General features: G+C 38.5%; 1 protein-coding gene across 1 annotated transcript in view; it reads right to left on the bottom strand.

Annotated features, from left to right (window-relative positions):
- Positions 1–22,608, bottom strand: part of INO80 (INO80 complex subunit) — a 59,806-nt gene that overhangs the window by 11,645 nt on the left and 25,553 nt on the right. The window contains exons 24-29 of the mRNA XM_009319231.1: positions 20,162–20,193; positions 19,504–19,528; positions 17,182–17,322; positions 11,963–12,188; positions 6,107–6,234; positions 1,223–1,317 (exon numbers count right to left, since the gene is read on the bottom strand). Of these exons, the coding sequence (XP_009317506.1) occupies positions 1,223–1,317; positions 6,107–6,234; positions 11,963–12,188; positions 17,182–17,322; positions 19,504–19,528; positions 20,162–20,193 (647 nt within the window). The remainder of the gene's footprint in view (positions 1–1,222; positions 1,318–6,106; positions 6,235–11,962; positions 12,189–17,181; positions 17,323–19,503; positions 19,529–20,161; positions 20,194–22,608) is intronic.

The raw sequence follows: 22,608 nt of genomic DNA, 5'->3' as shown, positions 1-22,608 counted from the left end.
CTGAAATGATTATTTTTCTTCAGTTGTTCTATTCATTAATAAAAACAAATTCTGTTCATTAATAAAAACAAATTTCTCACTTCTTTTGGTTAAAGGACCTTACAGGAAGAAGAGTCAGGATTCCAGGAGGACATCATAACCTGCAAGGAACCTGTTTCTGACACCTGGAAACAGGCAGAAAGGTACTGTATGGTCCTCTCACTTACTTCAGGTATTTGGCACATGTTCCTTTCAAGTTTTATTGCTCTGAGGAGTTCACTAGAAGACTCATCATTGCAACACAGTCCTTCAGGTCTTTAAGCCTCATAAACCAGTGGCCTGAAAGGCTGTATACGGCTTCCCTTCCTATCTCCAGCTATAATACCTTGGGTCCGCTAACACAAGGACTATTTTCTAGTCTAGAATGTTGCTTTCACCCTGTAATAAACAACAATCTGTAAACCTAACTCCTCTGAAAAAGAAAAGTGACATTCTTAAAAGCTCACATCAACATCCAGGAAGGATAACCCTACTGTGAACTACCATACCAAAGTGACATCATATCAAGCCATATCCCATGATTAAAAGGAAACGTAATAACCATAAACTCAGTCATTATAAGTAATGTGCTCTAGTGGAGATAAAGTTTTACTAAAATATATTAACTTCTAATAAGATGATTACATACTCTTCTTTCCTGATGTGCTCGTAAAAATTGCAAGAATCCATTTTGGTTTACTAAATGAAAAAGGTTAGCATATCTTACTATCTAATAAAACCCCCATTTTATCACTTGTATATTAGTTTAAGGTTTCTTAATAAAACATGCTTAAATGGTTTGTTTTGCAGAAAACTAGGTCACTTTCAAACCTCTAGCACACGCAAGAATTTCAGTCTCATCTTCACAGTGTCAATTGTCAGAGCATATAATAACCAATGAGCATTTGCTGCCTTTCTACTGAGCTTCTTTATAAGCAATAGCATATTTGGAATGGCAAGAAGCACAACAGGTAGGTACACTAAAATTGCTTCCAATACTGTTTCACAGGTGACAACTGGGTTCAATATCAACACCAGTGACTCCTGGTCAGCAAACCACCTAGAAACTGCTTCAGATAAATGAGGTCCATTTGATATCAGGAAAGATAATTTAAATGCAAATGCCATTTATTTCCATTACATCTTGTACCAACTCCTTATGTACACACAATTTAGCACACGAACACCTTGTAAAATACATTACCTGTTCTGAAAATCTGCTACCATGTCCCTTCGTTCAGAAATCTTTGAAGAGCCATCCAATCTCATGTAGGTATGTTTCCTATAAACCATGTATTCCTGCAAAGAACACAGAGCAGAAAAATATAGTTGCTCTTGAAACCGTTCAATCTTGATTCTTTCAGAAAAAACAATAAAAGTGGACTTGCTACTTGGAAAAAAAAAATTTTAAAAAATCCCTAAATGTCATCAACAAATACTCTGTAACCAATTATTTATAATAATAGAAATTCAGAAATTAAAGCTACTCAATCATATGTCAGTCTTTGCATTTCATATAATGCCAATGGCAGTTCAGAGTTGAGGATGCATTTGCTGCACTGCAGACAATGTTATGGTACATGCCTTTTTCTTTAAATAAATAGGTAAACAAAATCACTAAAATAGGAAGTTTGTCTTCACAAAGTCTAAATTTTTACTAAATCCTGAGCTTTCAGTGTGTAAGCGAACCTTTCCCAACAAACCAACTGTATTGGCTCCCTGTTGATTTTAAACCGTTTGACTAGTGGTTTTAAAAACCTGTTACTGTACATGAATGTCTGTCCAGGCTTTATCTCGCTAGTAAAGCGCCTGTGAATCTCACTGCATACAAGAACACTTTGAACATTACATTGGTGTGTCAGCCCACAGCTCATGCTGAGAAGCAGAACTGAAACCATTGCCTGGGACACAAATCAAACAGCATCAACCAGGAATGCTGCAAGCAAAGGCTTTTTCCAATGAGAGACATTTTTCATGCTCTAAGGTATTCAGCATTTTCTGATAGCTGTGCAACTATCAATAAAATCTGAATTACATAGAAAGCTCTTCAGACTGTACAGATATCCATAGAGTTTCTCTGGAAATACACCCTCTGACATTTTAACAACGTGATCCTTGGCTGATGAGATGCAACTCCTACTGGTTACATTTGCCAGATTTAACCCTACTGGTGCATGTGTCTTTTTGAGATGCTGTGACTGCAAATAAAGACAGAAAGGAAGCAGATGGCGCTTTAGCAGCAAGAACTATTGGATTCATCTTGCCCCAAGCTGCAGTGTTCAGCAGATACAGAACTGATGTGCTGTGAGAAGACATGGCAGCGCTTACACTCTAATGAATCTTCTGACAGTACCATGCTCAGTTCTCCTTTTCAAAAAAAGAGCAGGAGCCCTGAAGGATAGATGTTCTGCTTCACTACTGCAGAAGAGGTAAAAGAGCTGCCATACTATAAGGAAGCTGGGAAAAAGACTGCGGTAGTGGAAAGCTTCAATGTATGGCAGATGAAAGAGAAAAATAGGTAAATAAAATTAATGTGGAAATGGCCAAAGTCATACTTGGTCTACCGCTACAAAACAGAGCTCATGGCTAGTATGATTTCTGGAGTACAACAATAGAAGTTTAAAGCAGAGAACAGCTACTTCACCACACGAACACTCAAGCCCTAATTTACTATTGGTTTATTCCATTTCTATGACAGGTTTCTGTCACCAATTAAAATCAGAGAGATACAGTCGTCAATTAGGCACTATGTGACCTTTTCTCCAAATTTGATCAATCCTTTTTCTACTATCACAAGGGCCTTTTCCTTCCATTTCTTTGTTACTGACTTTATCTGCATTTATGATGATTCAACCTTTCAACGTCTTGATTTAGTCTTCCCTCATCTCACTGTTAACCATGTCTTCATTACTGTCTTCTAAACAAACTTCAGCACAAATAGAAAACAACTTCTTTCATTCCATCAGGTCCATTTATCCTTATCCCAGACCTTAGACATTTCCACTAAAATACAAACTACAAAATAATAAGCTATTCTACACCTGTAATACTGGCATTCATGGGTTGTTCCCCCCACCCTGCAAACTAGCTTAGTACACTAGCCTTTAGCTAATCGTCTATTCAACACTCTGCTTAACAGGTTCTGGTCTGCCTCCATCCACCTTCCTTTGATCAAGAATGATACTTCACAGTAGTGTAACAGTGTTCGTATGAAACGCCCTTTTTTGTGAACTGTTTTTATCCAGTATTTTTCCAAATATTAACAGTACACTCTTCAATTCAGCAAAAAGAAAAAAAAACAAACATTGCTGCTTATACTACACTTGTCAGCAGTTTAGTGCTTTGATCACTTGCAGAAATGGCATGCTTTTAACTACCAAAAAAACCCCAAACAAAGAGAGCGAGCACTGATGGCAAAGAAACTATTTAAGTAGTAATATACCTGGTCTCTACTGTAATTGTGGAAGGCACTTGATGACTGCTCATTTTTCTAGTTCCCTCAAGGACTGATGGGGTGGGGTGGGGGAAAGCCTCATGGGGAGGCTTTAATCTCATATAGAGATACTTATACTAGACCTGCTTGAAAAATCTACCTGCCAATCTTATTTAGTGTAAGGGGTCACACCAAGCCACCAGAGGTATCAATCTAGGAAAAATAATGAAAGTGGCCCTGGCAACAGAGTACCTATACAGGAAATGAACAACACAGAATGACTCGAGTACGGTAAGAATGCAGTGCTGCTGAAGTCAGCGATCTTCTGGGCTTCAACACTGACACTTTCTCAAAAACTATAAAATGTTTTCCCTTCATGTTATTTCATAGTCCAAACTGAGTACTCTTATGTTTTAACAGGACAAATAAACTTTTGGTAGAATAGAACTAAGACATTTTACTTCATGCAGACTATAATTTGACCCCTTATCACATGAATGTAATGTGATTCCCACTGAAATCATGGACAATTACTCTTCCATATAGGAGAAAGCAATCACACTGAGAAAAACAAACATGACAATCTTGAAAAGTATGAAATACACATCTGCATGAAGTAACAGTACTGAGATTATACTTTATCCCCTTCTGTTGAAAGAAAATAATTTTCCTCTTTGTATTTTTATCTGCCATTTTATAATGGCTGAATTAAGCAGCATTCCTCAGCTGAAGCTAAAATCAAACAAACATGGTTTTATAACTTTGTAAACAATGTGTTTTGTGCTCTCTGCCCTGCATAGATTAGGTTAGTATGATATCACAGCAGTCACACTGATACAGTCAAAATACTGTTAAAAAAACCAGGACCTCTTATGTTCTTTCATATTCAAGTAGGCAGAGGGGATGTATTTTGATATCTCAGGTCAGAAAAAAAAATATCTACTGCTACACAACTTTTGCAAGGATTTTCTTACAAACTGATTTTTAACTTGCTTAACTCCAGCTTCTGTTACATGGGTGGGGAGAAGGAAAAACAGAGGGCTTGGTAGGTGGCTTATTTGGGTAATAAAACCCAACAAGTAAAGTTGAGTATTTAGGAGGTGGAATAGCAAAGTGGTGTGCTCCCAAGCCTTTAAAATGGAGTGCTAATAGAAGACAGAAGCACTGAACACTCAGCTTTATGAGCTTCATGGTGCAATGCAAGGTGTCAACAAACCTGCACTATGTCCAATGTTTGCCAAAAAAAGAGGCACAGGAAGCAATGCTGGGCAAAGAGCCAAAATACGGAATTGCAACCATGCAAATTCTGTTTTTCCTCACAGCAGCAAAACCAAAATTCAGCTTGTGATTTGTTATTGAGCTATTAACTGCTGACCTTAAAATTCACTCCTGCTCATACAGGACTCATGATTTAGGCAGCTGTTGATTCAGGCTTCTCACTTTTTCTCTTCACTTTATTGTGGAGAACACAGTATCCCATGTCAAACACTGCTGAGGGAGCCCAGGTATACTTAGGACCAATGGCTGAAGGATCACAGGATCCTGATGTTCTAGCAGTACTGAAATTATACTGCCAAATGCAAATATTTTCCCACCTGCTATGTATTCACAGTCAGAAAACTTTATCGGGATTGCCTGTTTGAAACTAACATACATCAAGTCTCCTATTTTCTTACTCAGAATTAGATAGACATAAAAGTTATTACTACTAATCCTTCACTGATAAAGGACAGAGGCATTGTGACACAAGATAATCCTTTTTTCAGATCCAGCCAAAAACTCAAACTTTGCTGTCTTCAACAGAAGCCCAGAGAAATAAAGGTATTTCTTTCTAAGCATTATAAGTATTACCAATAGGAAATCAAATTAATAGTTCTTCTACTGATGACTCTTCAGACTAGCTCTTTGGTGGCACGTTTGCTAATCAAATACTGATTTATTTATTTTTTTCTTCTGAGGCAGACTGACTGTATTTAAATAACGAGTAATGACGTAATTCCTAATTTCTTTCCTATCCTATATGCCAGAGAACCTCTTATTATTAATGTCTACCAAACTTCTGCACAGGAATAAGATGATAGAGGGAAACAGTAAAAGTCTGAAATTACAAGCAACATAAACAATGTAAAATTAATCACTGTCCTCCCTCTTCCTTCCAAAAGGACACATGGGCATCAAATGAAAATAAGAAGGAAGCAGTTCAAAACCAGCAAAAGAGGATAATTAAGCCACGCAACCCCTTGCCACAGGGCAGTGCAAATTACAAAATTTACAAAGACTCAAGATGCAACTGAACGATTTCATGGAAGAAGAATCCATTGAGGATTACTGAATATACAGAAGGCACATCTGGCTCAGAAAGCCCTTGACCTGCAAACTGCTGGACACTGAGAGACTTATTGTGAAGTTATCACTATTGTACATTTTCCCCATACCATCTGCTGTTGTACACTGCTGTTGTACACTACGCTGGACCTTAGGTCTAACTTTGTATGGCAGCTCTTATTTTCTCGTAGTAATGCATTTACTGGGTATCCTTCAGTATAATAATTTTATGTCAGGTTTGCTGCATCCAAATTATAGTATTTTCTCCAAAACACTGTTGCTAAATCTGCATCTTCAGAATTTGTCTTCTGTAGGCTATAGCTCTCCTACCTCCAGTAAGTCAATCATCCGTGTCATCTGGGAGTAGATGAGAACTCTGTGTCCTTGAGATTTCAGCCGTGTCAACAGAAGATCAAGAGCATGAAGTTTTCCACTGTCAGTGATCAGACTCTCTTTGTCTAAAAAGAAATGGAAGAAAAGCAGGTAACTAATAAAGCCAGAACAGCTACATGCAACAAGTTAACTTCTAAGTTTCCTAGCACTTCACTGCGTTATAATCCCTAAAGTAATGAGTTGTGATGGAAGAAACTGCAACATCCCTTCTGGCTGACACTTACAATCACACCACTAATAATAACTTTTGTTTGCTAGGACGGGTGTGTATGAATATACCCACTTCCCAAAATCTCATCACAGATTGATTTCCTCACGAGTATGGACTCAATCCTTTTTTGGACAGCCATTTCCCTCATCTAAGGATTCATTCTGACCAGATCAACAACCACAACATGCCTTGACAGTTGAAGAATTTTTCTCCACTTCACATGTTAAAATGCTGTCCTTTGGACATTTGCTGCTACCTGCTGCTGAGATTTAGACTTATCCTCCACAGATCTAGTTTCAAGATCAAACCCCTCACCAACATGGAAAGTAAAGAACAGTTCTCTAGGTCACTGTAAAATAACAGCCCCTTCACAGCACTGCCTTAACTTTTCTTTTTCTTCCCTGCCCTCTGCTTTTTGGAATTTTTTTTTGTTTGTTTTTTTTTTAAGAAATGTTTCCAGATGGCAATCTTTTAAGTCACTTCATATTTTATACTTCATGTCCTCTCTATTTCAGCACTGCTCATGAAGTATTTTTCAGGAAGGAGATCTTCCTGTTTGTACATTCTGTACATAAACTTGAGTAAACAATACATTACTGTTGAAAGAGGATGAAGAGAAATTTTCTTCCAAAAAAATTATCTGTTGGAAAGGCCACTGATGATTCTTTATTCTTCGGGATGTCTGAATTTAGGTTTACAGCCAAAACGGAAAGTTGACAACTGCAGATGGTGCAGGCTAGTACAGAACCCAAATATTTTTGACATGTCTAGCAGGTAACACTTCTGCATGCTTCTCATTGCACAGAATGAATTAACCGATGGGCTGAAGAAAATCCAGCTTTCTGTAAGGCAGTTAACTGTCTTGCACAATATTCCGATTTTAAAAAAAAAAGCTATATACAAAAATTAATTCATTCATCTGAGCACCATGCATTTGAATATAGCTAAAACCAAGTTCATACTAGTGGAACAGAGGAGTACAGATCACACAACAGCACTCCTAAAAAGATCTTATGAGCACAGCAGGCAACACAGTCCATGAGTGCCCAAGTGCAATGATGTGGCACAGAAGGCTAATTTTGATTCTTGCACGTGCAACCAGGGGTTTGCTGAGAAAAGCAAGAGTGTAGTTGTTGTTCTATACTTAATTCAAAAGATCATTTTGAAATAACATCTCTAGGTTTAGTACACCTCTCAGAAAGGTTGTAAAAACCAGAAAAGTGTTCAGGAAAAATCTCCAAGATTTCAGTGTGTTAAAAAACTTTTCCTGCAGTGAGGGAGTTCAGAAACTTGACCCATTTCAATTTTTCAAAGAGCAATTGGCACTACTCAAGGTTCTTCTTATGGTCAAAGGTTTTTAACAACAGAAGAGAACTTTATATTAGCAGAGAAAGGCACAGTATCCAGTGACTTGTTAAAATTGTAAAAACAAGGCACGCTTCCCTCTTATCCTTCCAACAGTGAGGAAAAACTAATCAGCAACACTTTTATCCAGAATCATGGTGGATTCTTCATCACTTCAGTATTTCAATCAAGATCTCTTTCAGAAATATCTTTAGCTTAAATATAAACAATGGACTTGATGCTGGAATTAGTGGGATCTACATTAGGACATCAGAAGATGCAGCCAACAGTCCTGCTTTCTGCAATTCAAAAAATTGTGAGCTGTCAATATAGCTTAAAATTATTAGCTATTATATTTGCACTATAAGCCAAAGCTGTGAATGCTCTCTCCTTTGGTAAGTTTAGAGCCATGCTCCTGCAATTCACTAGCTAAGAATCCAAGACAAGAGAGCTCTGCTCTTTCTTGCTTGTCTGCCTATCTAGATAGTCACTGTTTTTCTCCAATTTGTTCTCCCTTTTGATGGCGACCTTGTTGCTTTGCCAGGAGCAAGTGCCACACCATTGCTTGAATCGTTAGCAACTACCTTAGGGAATCCATCAACTAGAGAGCCAAGCCAAGGAGCTACTGTAAGGTAAACTCGAGACCACAGCTCAGGCTGGCATTTGTTCTAAGTGCAACATAATGTGTAATGACGCACTTACCTATAGAAGACAATTCAGTCCCAATTACATACAAATAGTTAATAGTTTCATGCATTCTTCTAAGGAAAACCAAACTTTGAACTTAGGTAATTAAGTAAAAATGGAAACGACTTACGCTTATTTGGTTTCAAAATACATCTATGTAAGTCAAAAACTCTGCACAGTAGCAATGTTTACTCTATACAAAATGTCATTCTTTCCTTTAAATCCATACAGCCATGACGTTCTGCTTTTATTCTAATCGGTCAGCTTGCTATTTCAGAATGAATTAAATTGAGTGAAGCAACATGAAAAGTCTAGAGAGATATATATGACAAACTAATATGATTATTAACCAAAAGCCATCTGACTGGAAGGAAGCTGAGAGAACAAACAGAGTCTGTTCAAAAGTCAATCTCAACTGACTCAGATTAACACATTAGCAAGTTTCCAAAAGCAAAATGCTACTGTTTTTCTCACACAGGCATGAATAGGTAGAATTAAGTTTTGGTAACTGGAAATGATGCGCGTCCTTTGCTGCTGGCTCCTTAGGTCTCCATTGTGTAAGTTGCTATTTTTAAATAGCAATAAAATGCAAATTACAAGTAAAGAACTTATTTGCAGATGGTCTTACAGTCTAAAAAGTTAGCAACTTGTTAGCAGTTCATAATTTGTCCAATATCTCAGCATCAGAGCAGACTGCACTGCTGAGAAAGTTGGGGGTTTTTTTTAGAAAAGAAAAACAGAACTAACAAAAAAAGATTTATCACCTCTGGAAGAGAAAACCATTTGACTTTAACCTGGCATCTTTAAGTGTGCTATCTTGATACCATTGTGTTTTCCAGGATCAAAAATTTTTGCATGCTTAAAGTCTGCCACCTAGTGCTTCAAAGGACAAATTCTGGAAAGTGGTAACAGAAAACGTACTTCTTTATTCATGCCATCTTCAAAAAACATCACAATTATTCAAAAGAGGGGGGGGAAGTGTCTTCCACCTTTAGTTTCTCTCACTTCTACTTCTCATTCCTTTTTACCTTGGGGGAAGAAAAAGGCAGTTTGCTTCTTTTTTAAATGGGATTTCCAAAATTTGCAGTTCTACATTTTCCATTTTTAATGATCGGTGAAAATTCCCAATGACAATGTCTTTAGATTTTTTTTTTTTTTTTTTTTAAATAGCATCAAAGGAACTTTTTTTAGGCCAGTCAGGAGATAGAGGTCCTGGACTGCACATCAAAGAACTCTCCTTAGGACACAATTTTTGTGTCCTTCAGCACTGTATGAAATAAACAAGAAAAGAGAACCAGACCAAAGAGAAAGTAACTGTAAAATCATATTGTATGGCTTTCAGTCTGGAAAAAAAAAGTCCCTGCCTCCAGCCACGCAGGCATATGGACATAAATTATCTACAAGGGGATACAGTGGGATCCTATAGCCTGGGAAAAATATTTACAAGTGATTATGACTGAAAATAACCCCAGTCAGGAGCTCTGGCCGATGACTGTAGCTGGGCTCACCGCTCTCTGGAGAATGAGAAAAAGTGCCTCTGGACATGCAAAAAGCAAAGGAAAGAGAGATAAAGTCTGGGTTCCAGTTGACACCCCTGGTTCCCCTCCCGACAGTCTGCACAGCACAATGGGGTCAGTGAGGAGCTAGCTGGCTCTCACAGTAAACAGCCAGTGAGGCCGGTACTTTTTATCGATGCTAAAAGGACTCAGACACTTCCTGCCATTTAATCCAGGACCATTTTTCTTTCAAAGAACAGGAAAAGCCTCAAGAGATTCCCACAGTGATCGCAGCTGAGCCTGCTGCCAGGGTACTGGGAACACCGAGCCTGGGAGAGGATAGATCAGGGTTAGGAGACAGAGGTATCCCCTTTTCTTCTTGTCACCTATTTACCGGAGACCTTCACACCTACCGTTCCATTCAACACTTGCTATACTTCAGCCCTGTAAATGGCTCCTTCAGCACATCAGCCACTTTCTGCAATGTACTGTGCCTGCTCCTGCATGTACAAACACAGCTGTCCTGTTGTGGTATGTGCCCTCTCCCCTTAGAATAAGTTTAGGTTTGAGTGCTACTTTCCACCTAATTAAAACACAACTGTACAAAACTTTTTTTTTTTTTAACCACGATTAGCTCCAACACCTCCTAAATTAAGCCAGCTTTACATAACATACTCATCCCAACCACCTCCTCATTCAAATTCTTTGTTGTCCTTTGACAACAATTTGCCTAGCCTCGCACCTATTCACTCACTCCTGTAAGCTTCTTGTGCCCCATCTTTATTCCTCCACAAATTTTTGCTGATGACAAAGTCATCAGCTTAAAATGGAGGTCTTTTCAAGAGAATGCAGCCCTCTATTCTACATCAGATACTTTTCTTCACTTCTTCTCTATCCATGCCTTCTACCTTAATTTATCCCTTCACTTGTTGCCGCCTTTCTGCTACAGCGATTAATTTTATGTTTCCAAATAATTGATAAACAATTCAATGAATTCCTGAAGAAACTATAAAAATCATCAACTGTCATTGAACATTAATCTAGTGCAAGCTCATGAAAAATGGTTTTTCCATTACATTGGTACAAACGTGCATGTACTTCAAATGACTCCAAGTACTTATGAGGTACCTTCTTAAATCGGACTGTAGCAAGCAAAAGGCCATTTTCCTTTTACTGTACAAACTTCCCCTGCCAAACATCCTTGACCCAAAAGGGTCTGGGAATAACTGAGCATCTGGCAGTGTAAGCTGTTTTTCCTCTTGGCTATCTCTCAGATCTCTAGTACTTTCTGCAGAACTCTGTTCATTGCTCAGGACCATCTTCCGACAGCTAGAGTGTGTCCGGCCCATGAAAGTCACTGCAGTATTGGCAATCTAATTCTAGCAAATCTTGGATTACTTTAGTCTAATTCTAGGAAAAAATTAAGTGCATTTACTTTACTAGTACACTGGTACCCTTTTCCCACTTTACCAGGAAATATGAGTACGTCCTCTTTATTCCAATTGAAACTCAGCAAATCCCTCATGCCTTGTTTTCCAGGCTAATTTCCTCTGAACTTGGTCCCCAAACCCATCCTTCTTATGGTAGACTGCTACAAGTAATGTTTATCATTTCACTAGGAAGACCAACAAAAGATCTCTTAGGTCAATACGAAGGTCTTCCAACACACTAGGAGGCAAGGTATGACTGTTACTTTTCCTGCAATCTTCCTATCTCCAACCTTAAAATACTATTTGGTTGTGAGAGTAGACTGTGCTTTAGTAAGCAAATCCATCTCTTTACAGTCATTTGGAGAGCTGACATGCTGAGAGGTTTGTAAGCATTAGAAAAGTTTGTATTAGACTTGTTCAGTAGCCATCAACAGCTTTACTCCAGACAGAGGATGTGAAATCACACTGTATTTTAAGATACCAGGGTTAACCTTCACTCAGGAGGAAAAACAAACACACAACCACCCCCACACCCTCAAAAAGCCCATAACCAAGCATAATTACCACCGAAGAGCAGATGTCCTTATTTACCTCACCTCTGTTCCATGACAACCTCCAAACCTACCTGGTATTCTGATAAAAGACCAGCCGTTCTGAGGTCTTATCCCCAACAGCCCTCCTGGATACTCTGGGAAGAACTGGGAGCATTGCTTCAGCCAGTCAGCTGCTAGCTCAGGGGCTCCATTGAGTACACACTGCTTTGCTTCAAGACTTCCTCCTTCCTTTAGTGCCCTGCGCTCGTATTCTGCACTTCGGTCATTGCAGTAGAACTCCAGTGGCACAGCTGTTACCTACGAGTAAAATAATCAACATTCTTGTTCAGATGTCCCCTCATCCCCAAATCCCCAGTTCAGGTACCTTCCCACAGGATCAAATTTTAGAAGTCAAATCATTACTGACATGTACAAATAGAAAACAATCTTAGGCTGGGCTTAAAATAAGCGAAGATAAAACATCTCCCCACACCACGAAAAAAGTCCTATGAACAACCAGGCACCAACTGCTTGCCTTTTGACAAACAATGCCTTGTGCCAATTGCTACACAACTGATAGCAAAGCTGAGAGTAAAAGAATAATATCCTTGCTGCACCTCTCATTTTGCCTGGATTTCTTTTTTTAATTATTTTTTTATTTTTATTTTTGCCCTTCACAATCAAGTATTTACCTAGCAGAGGTGAGATTTACATATTGTCCTTAACAGAAATTCATGTGATAATTTAAAATTAGGAAGATACATAAATTAGAAAGGAAAAAAATGAACAGGAAAACAGCCCCATTTTGGAACAGCACATTTCTTAGGCTTGACAGCCGATTTGAACAGAAGCGGGCCACAGAAACAGTGCAAGCAAGCACAGGATGATCATTTTTTTTTCTGGCCATTCTGTGAATCCCTTGCCCTATTATCTGCTTCAGTACATAAAACACAGCTGGACAGAGCAGTGTTGCAAACACAGGAACTCTGATTTCATGCCATGCAAGCTATTCTGGAATGGCTCCATCACTTTAACTCCCCCTGCTCTGCCCCATCCACCCAAACCTGGACAGAGAGTGGAAGGTCCATGTTAGCTGTATGCAGAATGGCGGTAAGGTCCTCCAGTAAAGAGTTCATTCCAGCAGACAAGGCTGTCCTTCATACAGCCTATATCTTTCTCTTATCTCTCCCTAACCAGGCTAAGGGACAACTTCAAGATACTGAAGCAATAAGAACCTAAAGCATTAACTGCGCCATGGTGCATACCAGGACAGCCTACTCTGCTGGGTTTTTCTTTAGATACTTCACCAGGAGCTAAACCATATGATCCAAAGCAAATACAACAATTACAACACTTGCACACAAATATAAACACACAAAAATTCACTATCTAATAAAATGCAGATCACCAACTTTTTCCTATCTTTTCTGAATATGTCTGTTCTGGGCCAGTGCTCTGGAGTAAGTGTTTCCAAAAGCTATTTATAACCAAGTTTACAAAAGAAAGCTAGTAGAAAAGTTCACATACTATCTAGAGACTTAATAACGTGTTGTAAACTCACTTAAAAATGAAACTAAAATTTAATATTAGACAGTTAACCTTACAGTATGGGCTTATAACAGAAAAGTTATAAATTTGCAATGCTTTGTAGGTTTCTTCACCAATATAGGAAGCAAATATATCATTACTCTAGAAGTCATCGTTGCTTTTATTTCAGAAGTACAATTAAAAAAAAAGAATCCATGTAAATTCATGTAAGTTAAAAATATTGTCATGAATCCTAACATTGTGCAAAACAACATTACCTATGGGACTATGAAAAGCAACGTAACAAATAAAAATGAACACAGAAGAAATCAAAATTGTGAAAGTTTTCACATTTTAAAAAAGGAGGCAGAGCTGTGTAGGAAGAAACGGTATGGGAGTCTGTAGGGTTTCATGGTGAACAGTAAGCAGCGGAATTGAGTAGGGGTGGGAATTAGTGTGATAATGGGACAATTGAAATATTAAACATAGTAGAAGAACTATCTTTGTATTGCAGGTGAAAAGCTTTTATGTATTTGAAGGGTTTTTAATTTTTTTAAGCTTACTCTAGCGTGACAATTAACTGCTACATATTGAGAATAATATAACATTATATCATGCAAATGAAAATATTTTAATGGCTTAACTAAATGATAAGCAATAAAATAGTTTAAATATCAACAGTTTTAAATATTGTAGTTTAGAATTGTAAGGTGAAGGGAGCAACCCATACCTCAGGACAGACTGCCTGATATCTTAGATGCTGGCTGCTCCTCTCTGCACATTTACCAGCTAACTCAAAGCAAAAGGTATTAAGCAAGATCTTCTGGGTAGAAGCCTGTGGTCCACTCCTGTTTTACAGGAGCTCTTCTTATAAGAATAAATTCATCTCGCAAACAGAGACTTCTCTTTGCAAGGGCCAAATAATTGTTTAAACAGATTCATGAGCACAATTACAGTACATATCGAAATAAAAACAAAAAAGCATACAAAATCTTAGCGATAATGGTAAAGCCATTGTTTTGCAAGATGCCAAGAGCTATTTTTAAACCAGACTGGCTTACAGGTCTATACACACAGCCACGTGAAACACTGCAAAGTGAAAGGGACTGTGTACACATTTCTACTACTTAAAGATGCTGTTAGAGTTCATGTTACCTTGTACTGCCATCTGCAGTCAAAGCATAGGACTGACTTTTGTGGGACAGGGCAAAACCTCTCAATTCAAAATGCAAGCAAGTCTTGTGACCTGAACACTGATGTACACCGCAAATGATGGTACAGACTTAGGCTGTTTAAGGGACACTATTAACCATCACATTTCAGTTCATATTTCTACACTGGATAGACTGGAACAAATCTTTTTTAAGCACAACTTGTCATATTTATTTCAGGACACCTAGGACAGGCAGCCACTACACACAAAACAGAGCAGACTGATTTCTGACACAGAAACACGGCTTATCTACTGAAATCAATACGGAGATTTGTACACTAGGATTTTTAAAAGAAAAACAAAGTCACATCATAAAATTCTACAAACTACATTTCAGTAATACCTCACCTAAAGGAAGACCTAGTAGGAGACAATCTTGAGATGAACTCTGTGTGTGCCTCAGTGCAATTTCTACATTAACAAGAACTAATCTTCCCATGTAGCCTGTGTAACACTGACTGACATCTGAGGACATAAGACTATCTTCATTATCAGTTCCACACTTCTTTAAATGCATATACACACTTCTAGGGTAGAGCTCTGCATCTTTTGCATGGCCTTACAAGAAAAACCAACACATTTCTGCAACAGATCAAAAAAATCTTCCATTCAAGCTTCTTCATGTTCCCCTTTTTGTCATGGTGCAGTTTTTAAAGTGTTTTTTCCCAGGTTTGTTTTTGTGGTTTTACTCTTAACAAAAGGTACGATAGTCCTTAGTACTAAACCTTCTATGTCAACACATTATTGTCAAACTGATTGAATGTAACAGTCATAGCTCAGAAATACATCAGAAAGATAAAGTGATAGGGACGTATGAATGCATTGCCACCTTAAATTCAGTAACCTAGTTTAGTTAGGGTAATTGTTAAATTTCTTCCTGCATTTATCTCCATGCAAAGTTAACCTTTCAGACTTTGTGAGATGCCCAAAACCACTTCTCACCACAATACCTCTGACACACTGGGATCTATTGAAACTAAACCAAACAATATTACTCTAAACTGAATTAATCAGCTTCTTAATGAGAATACAAGATCCATCCTGCAAGCTACTTTTTTTGTGATTGAGACCTATTTGCACTCAGGAAAATTGCCTGCATAGAAGGAAAACTACAACACTAACACCCTCCCCCTCCACCCACCCCATAGCTGCTACATAAACATACGCTCCTATTTCTATCATTTGCTCCATTAACTTCCCAAAATTCATCACAGGTCAAACAACAACAGAAGGCTATAGTTTCTGAGAACATATGTGCTCTTTCTGCTGTTTCAGGTCTTCTACACTCCTGCCAAAAGTTTCTAACAAGCGTAAAATTAAGTCTTTGTAGTCCTAGAAACAAAAAGCCATGCCTCCACTTAATCATTTTTACACACCAGCCAAGCCAAAACAAGTAACTTTTATTCACTAGAATAACTGTCAAGACACGATCGCTCCTTGCCTTTCCCTTCCCCTTCATATGCAGCCTTCTAAGCTCCTCTTCTCCCTTCCTGATGCAGGGGAAGTATTCAACATATTCTTCATCCGTAATGCAAATTTAGGTTCAAAGAGTGACAAATCAAAGGAATCTGAAGGAGAAGTGGTTTTCACAATTTATTCTCAGAATATCTGCTTGTTCTTGAACCAGGTAATATGTTGTGACTGGGAGGTGATACATGACTAAGAAGTTCAGTTAGATTCCTGGCCCACAGAGCTGCAGGCACAGATGAATTCAGCTCGAGCAGCAGCATGTAGGTAATAAGCACAGAGTCCTACTTGCCATCCACCCTTCTCCAGATGTGAATCTATAATTGCATAATGCGGCCCCATTTGATCAAGCCTACAGCAGTAACATCAGCAGTGACTAAGGAATATAACATCTGGATGGTCTAGTAATAAAAGTACATGTTGTCCAGCTTTGTCAAGATCCAGCAACATGGAATACAATAGCCATAGACTTATGAAGGTCTCTTGTGTCAGCCCAGGAAACTTCAGCTAAAATAATTTTAAACTTCAGTTAATAGATGATGGACAATCCCAAGCAGGACCACTTAATACCCAAAAGATTCAGAAATGCAAAGTCAAGTAATGCTTACATATTGCAATTTGGTGTTTCCTTTTCCTTTCCTTCCTTTCCTCTCTCAAGCTGAGGCAATGGGAGAAAATTAACATCCTTTTCAAAAAAGCATTGCTCCTCAGTCCCCTTTTGTCATCAGAGTTGACCAAACAATCACTCCATTCTGTTCATATCATACCTACATCTCCCCCTTAGATTATTGGGGAATAATCTACTTGACAATCTCTTCTATAATTTTACTGCTTTTGGTATTTAGGAGAGAAAGTGAAATCTATGTATCTCAGAATAACTCCTGTTGGGTGCATCTTACAACTTTCCTTTTTCCTTTCAGTACACATTACAGTCACTTCCCCTATGAAAAAACCCACTATTGAATACAGTAGCAAAAGGATATCCTCACAACAGCTTTACCCAACCAAAAGAAAGTAATAGATCATCCTGTTCCTAAGACACAATTCTAACAAGATTTAAAACACAATAGAAAATACATAATTTACAACTTAACTTGGACTTACCCGCGGACTGGCTATGGACAGGAAGGACGGCAGCTCAGTCACCTGGCAGCACCGTACACATGAGGTAGCTGATCTCCTTCGATGTATGACATGATCTGAATAGCCAGTAACTGCTTTACAGTGGCTACTGAACACAAGGTTCTAAAAACAAAATTAAAATTAAGAAGTTACTATGTCTATAAAGAAAAATTCCTCTTAAATGTTGTAACAACCCATGAAAAAGACAGACAGAGGACATTCACCAAATATTTCTCTTTGCAAAAGGAAACTCCACACATCTGCTGCAGTGACAAGGTACAGGATCTTTGTGTAATTATCAGAACACTCAAATCCTGAAATGGTTGAAATCAGAACAGCTCATATCAATACTTGCCTTTATGTGCAGTTGGAACCAGAAACAAGTTTTTCCTTCTTTGAACCTTTTGACCTTAGCTTTTATAATGAAGGAAGTACCAGAATATTCTAGTAAGTCTGACCCTCAAGCTGTGTTGTAGCTACTCCTTTCTGTATTCTGAAGCATGGGTAAAATGAAATTTGGCAGAGAAAAAAATTAAGAGTCTAAATGAGACTGAACTGGTATCTTTGGACTTTCATCTTTTCCAACCTTTTCTTCCTTTCCTGTGCAAAATGGCTCTGAATTTTATCCTGAAGACTTTCAAGGTGCTAGCACAGTTACTCACACACATGAACACACCCATGTGTAAAACCTGGAGTTTGCCACAAGTGTATCAATGTCCTTTTGATACAGAAAAATATATTGACTCAAAAGTGGCGGCACTGGGATGACACTGCAGTTTAAAGAAAGGAAAGCTCTTTGAAGATGCTCAACTCTACGCAGAAAAATAACAGAAAACTAAATTTTCTTTGCTCACATCAGTTATAATATTTCCTTTTTTATTGTAAATATCTGCATCAAACAATGAAATAAACTGCTTATAGACTAAGCTATTTTTGCTACTTAGTTTTTATTCTGACTTTTCTATATTTATAGCGACCAATTGTTATATATTGTTATGTATAATTATTTCCTACAGTATGCAGAGCATTATTCTGCATACTATAGGAGACAAGCAACAAAAAAAGAAACCTTAAGAGGTATACCTCTCGCTGCCATAGGATCACAGGATGTGCCCTCCTGACAATTCTAGCAGTTCACTTAAGTAAAATGTAAACAGAATCTAAAGCTTTGGCGTTGTTCTGCCCCAGTTCCTAGTGCACCAAAATTAATTGCATGCTACTTTTATTTTACATAGCCTCCCAATTTTCTAAATTCCCAGTGTTTGAAGTTCTAAACATCAGTGTACATGACAGAAGCAGACACCTTGTATATCATGTCATACACTGGATATACGCATTCCTACGTATGTCAAAAAATGCTAGAACACATCCACAGCAGTAGTCTATTATGGATCATGCATTCTGGGCCCTTTCTATTTCCAGATGTAAATGCACTGGGCAAGATGCAGATGGCTAGCACATATAATTTGGAACCTGCTGACAAGGGAGAAAAACAGTCTTACTGTACATCCATGCTAGCACCACCTAAGAAATACAATCAGTCAATTCTAGCATGTAAGTGGGTCTTTCAGCTGCTACCAGTAGGACTCATGGTCTGGAGCTGGCAAAAAGAAAGTTCATACTCTCTGACTGAACATAAAAGGTGAGAGCAGAAAGAGCTGACAATAGCCTTTCACTGACACTTAGCAGGGCTAAAAAGCACAGGTCAAAGCTTGGGCCACACTGATAATGTGAAGTGATCCCAAAACCAGGCTCTTACTCAGCTGGCAATTCTTTATCAGTAATGCTAGCTTAAGCAACAACTGCTTCACATGTTCACTCCTGTCCCCGCAGAGCCCCTTCTTGTTGGCTTAGCTGTCTGTACTCATTAAGATGCTGATCAAGATGAAAACAAACCCTCCACTCCAAGTTAGTTTGGTGATCTGTTTCACCACCTAGTAAAACAGGCCGTGTGCTGAAACAGCAGAGTGGGCAATGCAAGTGTACGTGGGAGTATGTGGCTGTGGACAACGGATGCGAACGCTGGCTTACTCATCTGAGGACCAGAAACGGTGGCAACAAAACACCAGCACTGCTGCCAAAAAGGGAGAGTCCCTTCCCATGACACAGTTGTGCCACTTCTTGTGTTAGTTTTATCACCCGTCACATCCCTCCACAAGCGTATTTAGCTACACATCTAATCAGAGAACAAATTCAACAGATACGAAAATAGAAAGTTTTCTGTGGTCAGCGCATTCAGGGATGTGACAGTCCAAGCCCACCTCAGCAGAGGCAGGATTCAGCGGCTGGGAGTAACAAAAAGACAGCAAGGGTCAGAGAGGAAGAGTGACTTCTCTCAGCAACAGCAGGCTACTAGACAGACTCAGAACAACTGCTTTAGCTCAAAGCTCCTGTCTTCCCCATCCCTGGCCCAGACACTGGGCATACGGCTGATTTTACGATGAGGAATCAGCATTGCATGCAGTCACAAGAGGTTTTCAGTAAGTCTTACGACAGCAAGCATTGGCATAGCGATTGTGGCCTGGTCATCAGAGGGGTTCGTTAACTTCCTGGAAAGTGAGAGTACAAGAAATGGATAGAGAGGAAGCTAACAAACTGTAATTCCAAACCTATGCAAGTTTGTTACTTAATTCTCTTTTGGAAGCCAATATCGAAGAGCCATCGAAGATGGCTTTAGCCCAATTAGAAGTACCCAGGAAGAAACACAAAGGAAAACTGCCAAGAAGGTATCCAAAATAAGAGAAAAATATTATTTTTGTATACACACAGTATTAGAGGTAGGTCTTGTACATGGGCATTAATCTGGTTTTCAGCACCATGTTTCCCGTGTACAAATTATGAGCAGGTCACATAAGAAACATGCCCCTCTGAATTCCCTGACATACGCAGCTATTAAGTATTCATGAACAGAGCAGACACCAGATGTAACAGGGGCAGCAGAAACCAGCTTCCCATCAGCCACATACATGGAAAAGACAGGGTAAGGTTACAGAACTGAACACAGCCACAGGTCCGAAATGGATCACAGACTTTAGTACAACAAAGCCAAGAACTGAAGAGGAGGATTGTTAAAAAATAAGAATGTACACATCTACCGCAACCATGCAATCCAAAGTAAGTGTTGAAAGAGGCTTTCCTATATTGCAAACAGAGCTGCATATAAATATGGGTGATTGCTACCAGCATCTTAAGCTCATTAACACCCCTATTTTTTTTATAGAAAGAAAATTCGGAAAGCAAAGGAAAGAAGGGTTCATCTCAACAGATCAGATTTTATATTAATTTAAAGCAACGTATACAAATTAATGCATGTTGTGGAGGTGCGGAGTAAAGGGCCTCACACTGCAAGGGATTTCTGTGTTTACATGAAGAAACTCATACTATCTTTAAACAGATGTTACCTCAATTTCAGAAAGATCCATTAAAAATAAATATGTTTTTTTGTCTACCAACTTATTTTCATAGTTTGTCTCTTATATCGGAAATGCTGATCTGAGCAGTTAAGAAAAGCCTTTCCAGATTTACACCATTTCCTTTTTCCTCTGTTTCTCCCCGTCCTCACTCCCTATACTATCGTATGAAGCCCTAGAGAAAGCCTCGGAGAATTTTACATTGAAAGTTTCTCAGATTTGGCCTAAAATAAAAAAAGTGAGTTCATTTTCACTCACGATGATGCGTGCTGCTAAAAGACAGGCGTGTAAAGAGCAGTTTGTTTTTCTGCTCTCCCTTTGGTTTTGCACTTTTTCTTTTTTTAAGATGTTCCATATATAAGCTGTGCAAACAAAATTTTGCAAACATAGCTTATTTTGAAGTGACTTCAGGTGGTAATTTGTCTAACATAGAAAAGAGTTCTAAAGAATCTGTCATAACTATAGGGCTAAGCTTCCTTTAGATTTACTGAGGTTATCACAAAAGCACTGTATTGCACACACCGATGAACTTCGCTCCTCAGCTGGCTGTTTTCTATGTAAAAGGTACTAGTTACACCAGTCACTAGTTACACACAGTCACAGCACTGGGACCCCCTGACACACAATTAATGACTTCCTCAAAGAGCAGAAATTATTTGGAGAAACCAAATTATATGTTTAAGTCTTGTCAGGTGGGCCTGTAGCCTATCCAAATGCTTTCCATTTCACTGTTAATATCACAACCTACATGTGCATATTCCACATGTAGGCTGCAACATTTATGACACCACACAAGTTTTCCTTAACCATACCAACAAGAGGACAGAGCCACAGTATAGTTTCAGAGTTAAGCATTACACAGTCAGTATATAAATGGCTGAATAGAATCTCAAAAAAACTAACTGAAAGGAAATCCATATAGCATAGACATTTTAGCAAGCCAGACATGGAAACACATTTCAACACCAGCACAGCCAGAGTTAACTGGCATACACACTCAGTTGGCTTGCTCTTTGTTTGATAACTAGGAGGACTCATTTTGTTGGCTTTGCTGTTAACGCTGCAAAACATGACACCAAGCCCAAGGTTGGTTTCCTACTGCTTATGTGTCTTCAATTTCAACTTCCTCCACACGCTATTCAATTGAATTCTGGCTATCTCCTTTCCCCTTCCAGACTCATGAACAGAAGCAATATTCCCTAGAGAAATTTGGCACGACCTCACTGTTTCAGAAAAGATTTTTTTACTGCATATCTGCTAACTGCCCTAGATGCTTTCCTGACTCTATGCTAGCACTTTTGTAAACTTACTTCCCAGTGAAACGAATCAATGGAGCTATAACCTAACTCAGGAAATCAACAGCAATTTAGTCATAAAAAGACAAAACCTTCACACACATCCCAGGCAAAAGATTAGAGAAAATGGCCTTGCATTACACAGTAAGGCGAACACATTTGGAGTATACCAGATAGCAGCAGAAGCAAATTTCAGAGTAGAAAGACATCATTGACAATGCTTGTCCACTAACTCTGAAACACCGCTAGGCTGAAGTCTCTGCTTTCCCTAGTTGCTGCAACAATGTATTGACTTGGAGAAGAAACCAGCTGGTTTCAATCAGAAAACAAGTATCTTACAGGTAGAAAAACATTACAAAACTCCTAAGCTTACATGTAGAAGCTATCCCTGACAAATCATGAGTCTAGTTCTTTTGCTTCAGTAATACTTTTAAGACTTCTAATTGAACTGATTTATTTTTTACAGCAAGTTTTGAAATGTATCACCACATGGGAGGAAGATAGCAGTCAAACTGTTTTTCTGCTCAGCACTCTGAACTTCATTAACTATAGCTAATAAAGCAAACAATAAAGTCAACCTGTTTCCAAGTTTGTTTTCCTCTGTTTTATAAGGATAGAAAGGTTTTCTTCATTTCTCACTCATAAGCATTTGCTACTGTCTCCACATCACAGAAATTTTGCTTACCTGCAGCAAAGTGCAGCTG

Source organism: Pygoscelis adeliae, unplaced genomic scaffold (genome assembly GCF_000699105.1).
Source record: "Pygoscelis adeliae isolate BGI_AS28 unplaced genomic scaffold, ASM69910v1 Scaffold22, whole genome shotgun sequence".
Taxonomy (NCBI): domain Eukaryota; kingdom Metazoa; phylum Chordata; class Aves; order Sphenisciformes; family Spheniscidae; genus Pygoscelis; species Pygoscelis adeliae.
The sequence above is the reverse complement of the archived record's forward strand: the minus strand, read 5'-3'. Positions and strand labels throughout refer to the sequence as shown.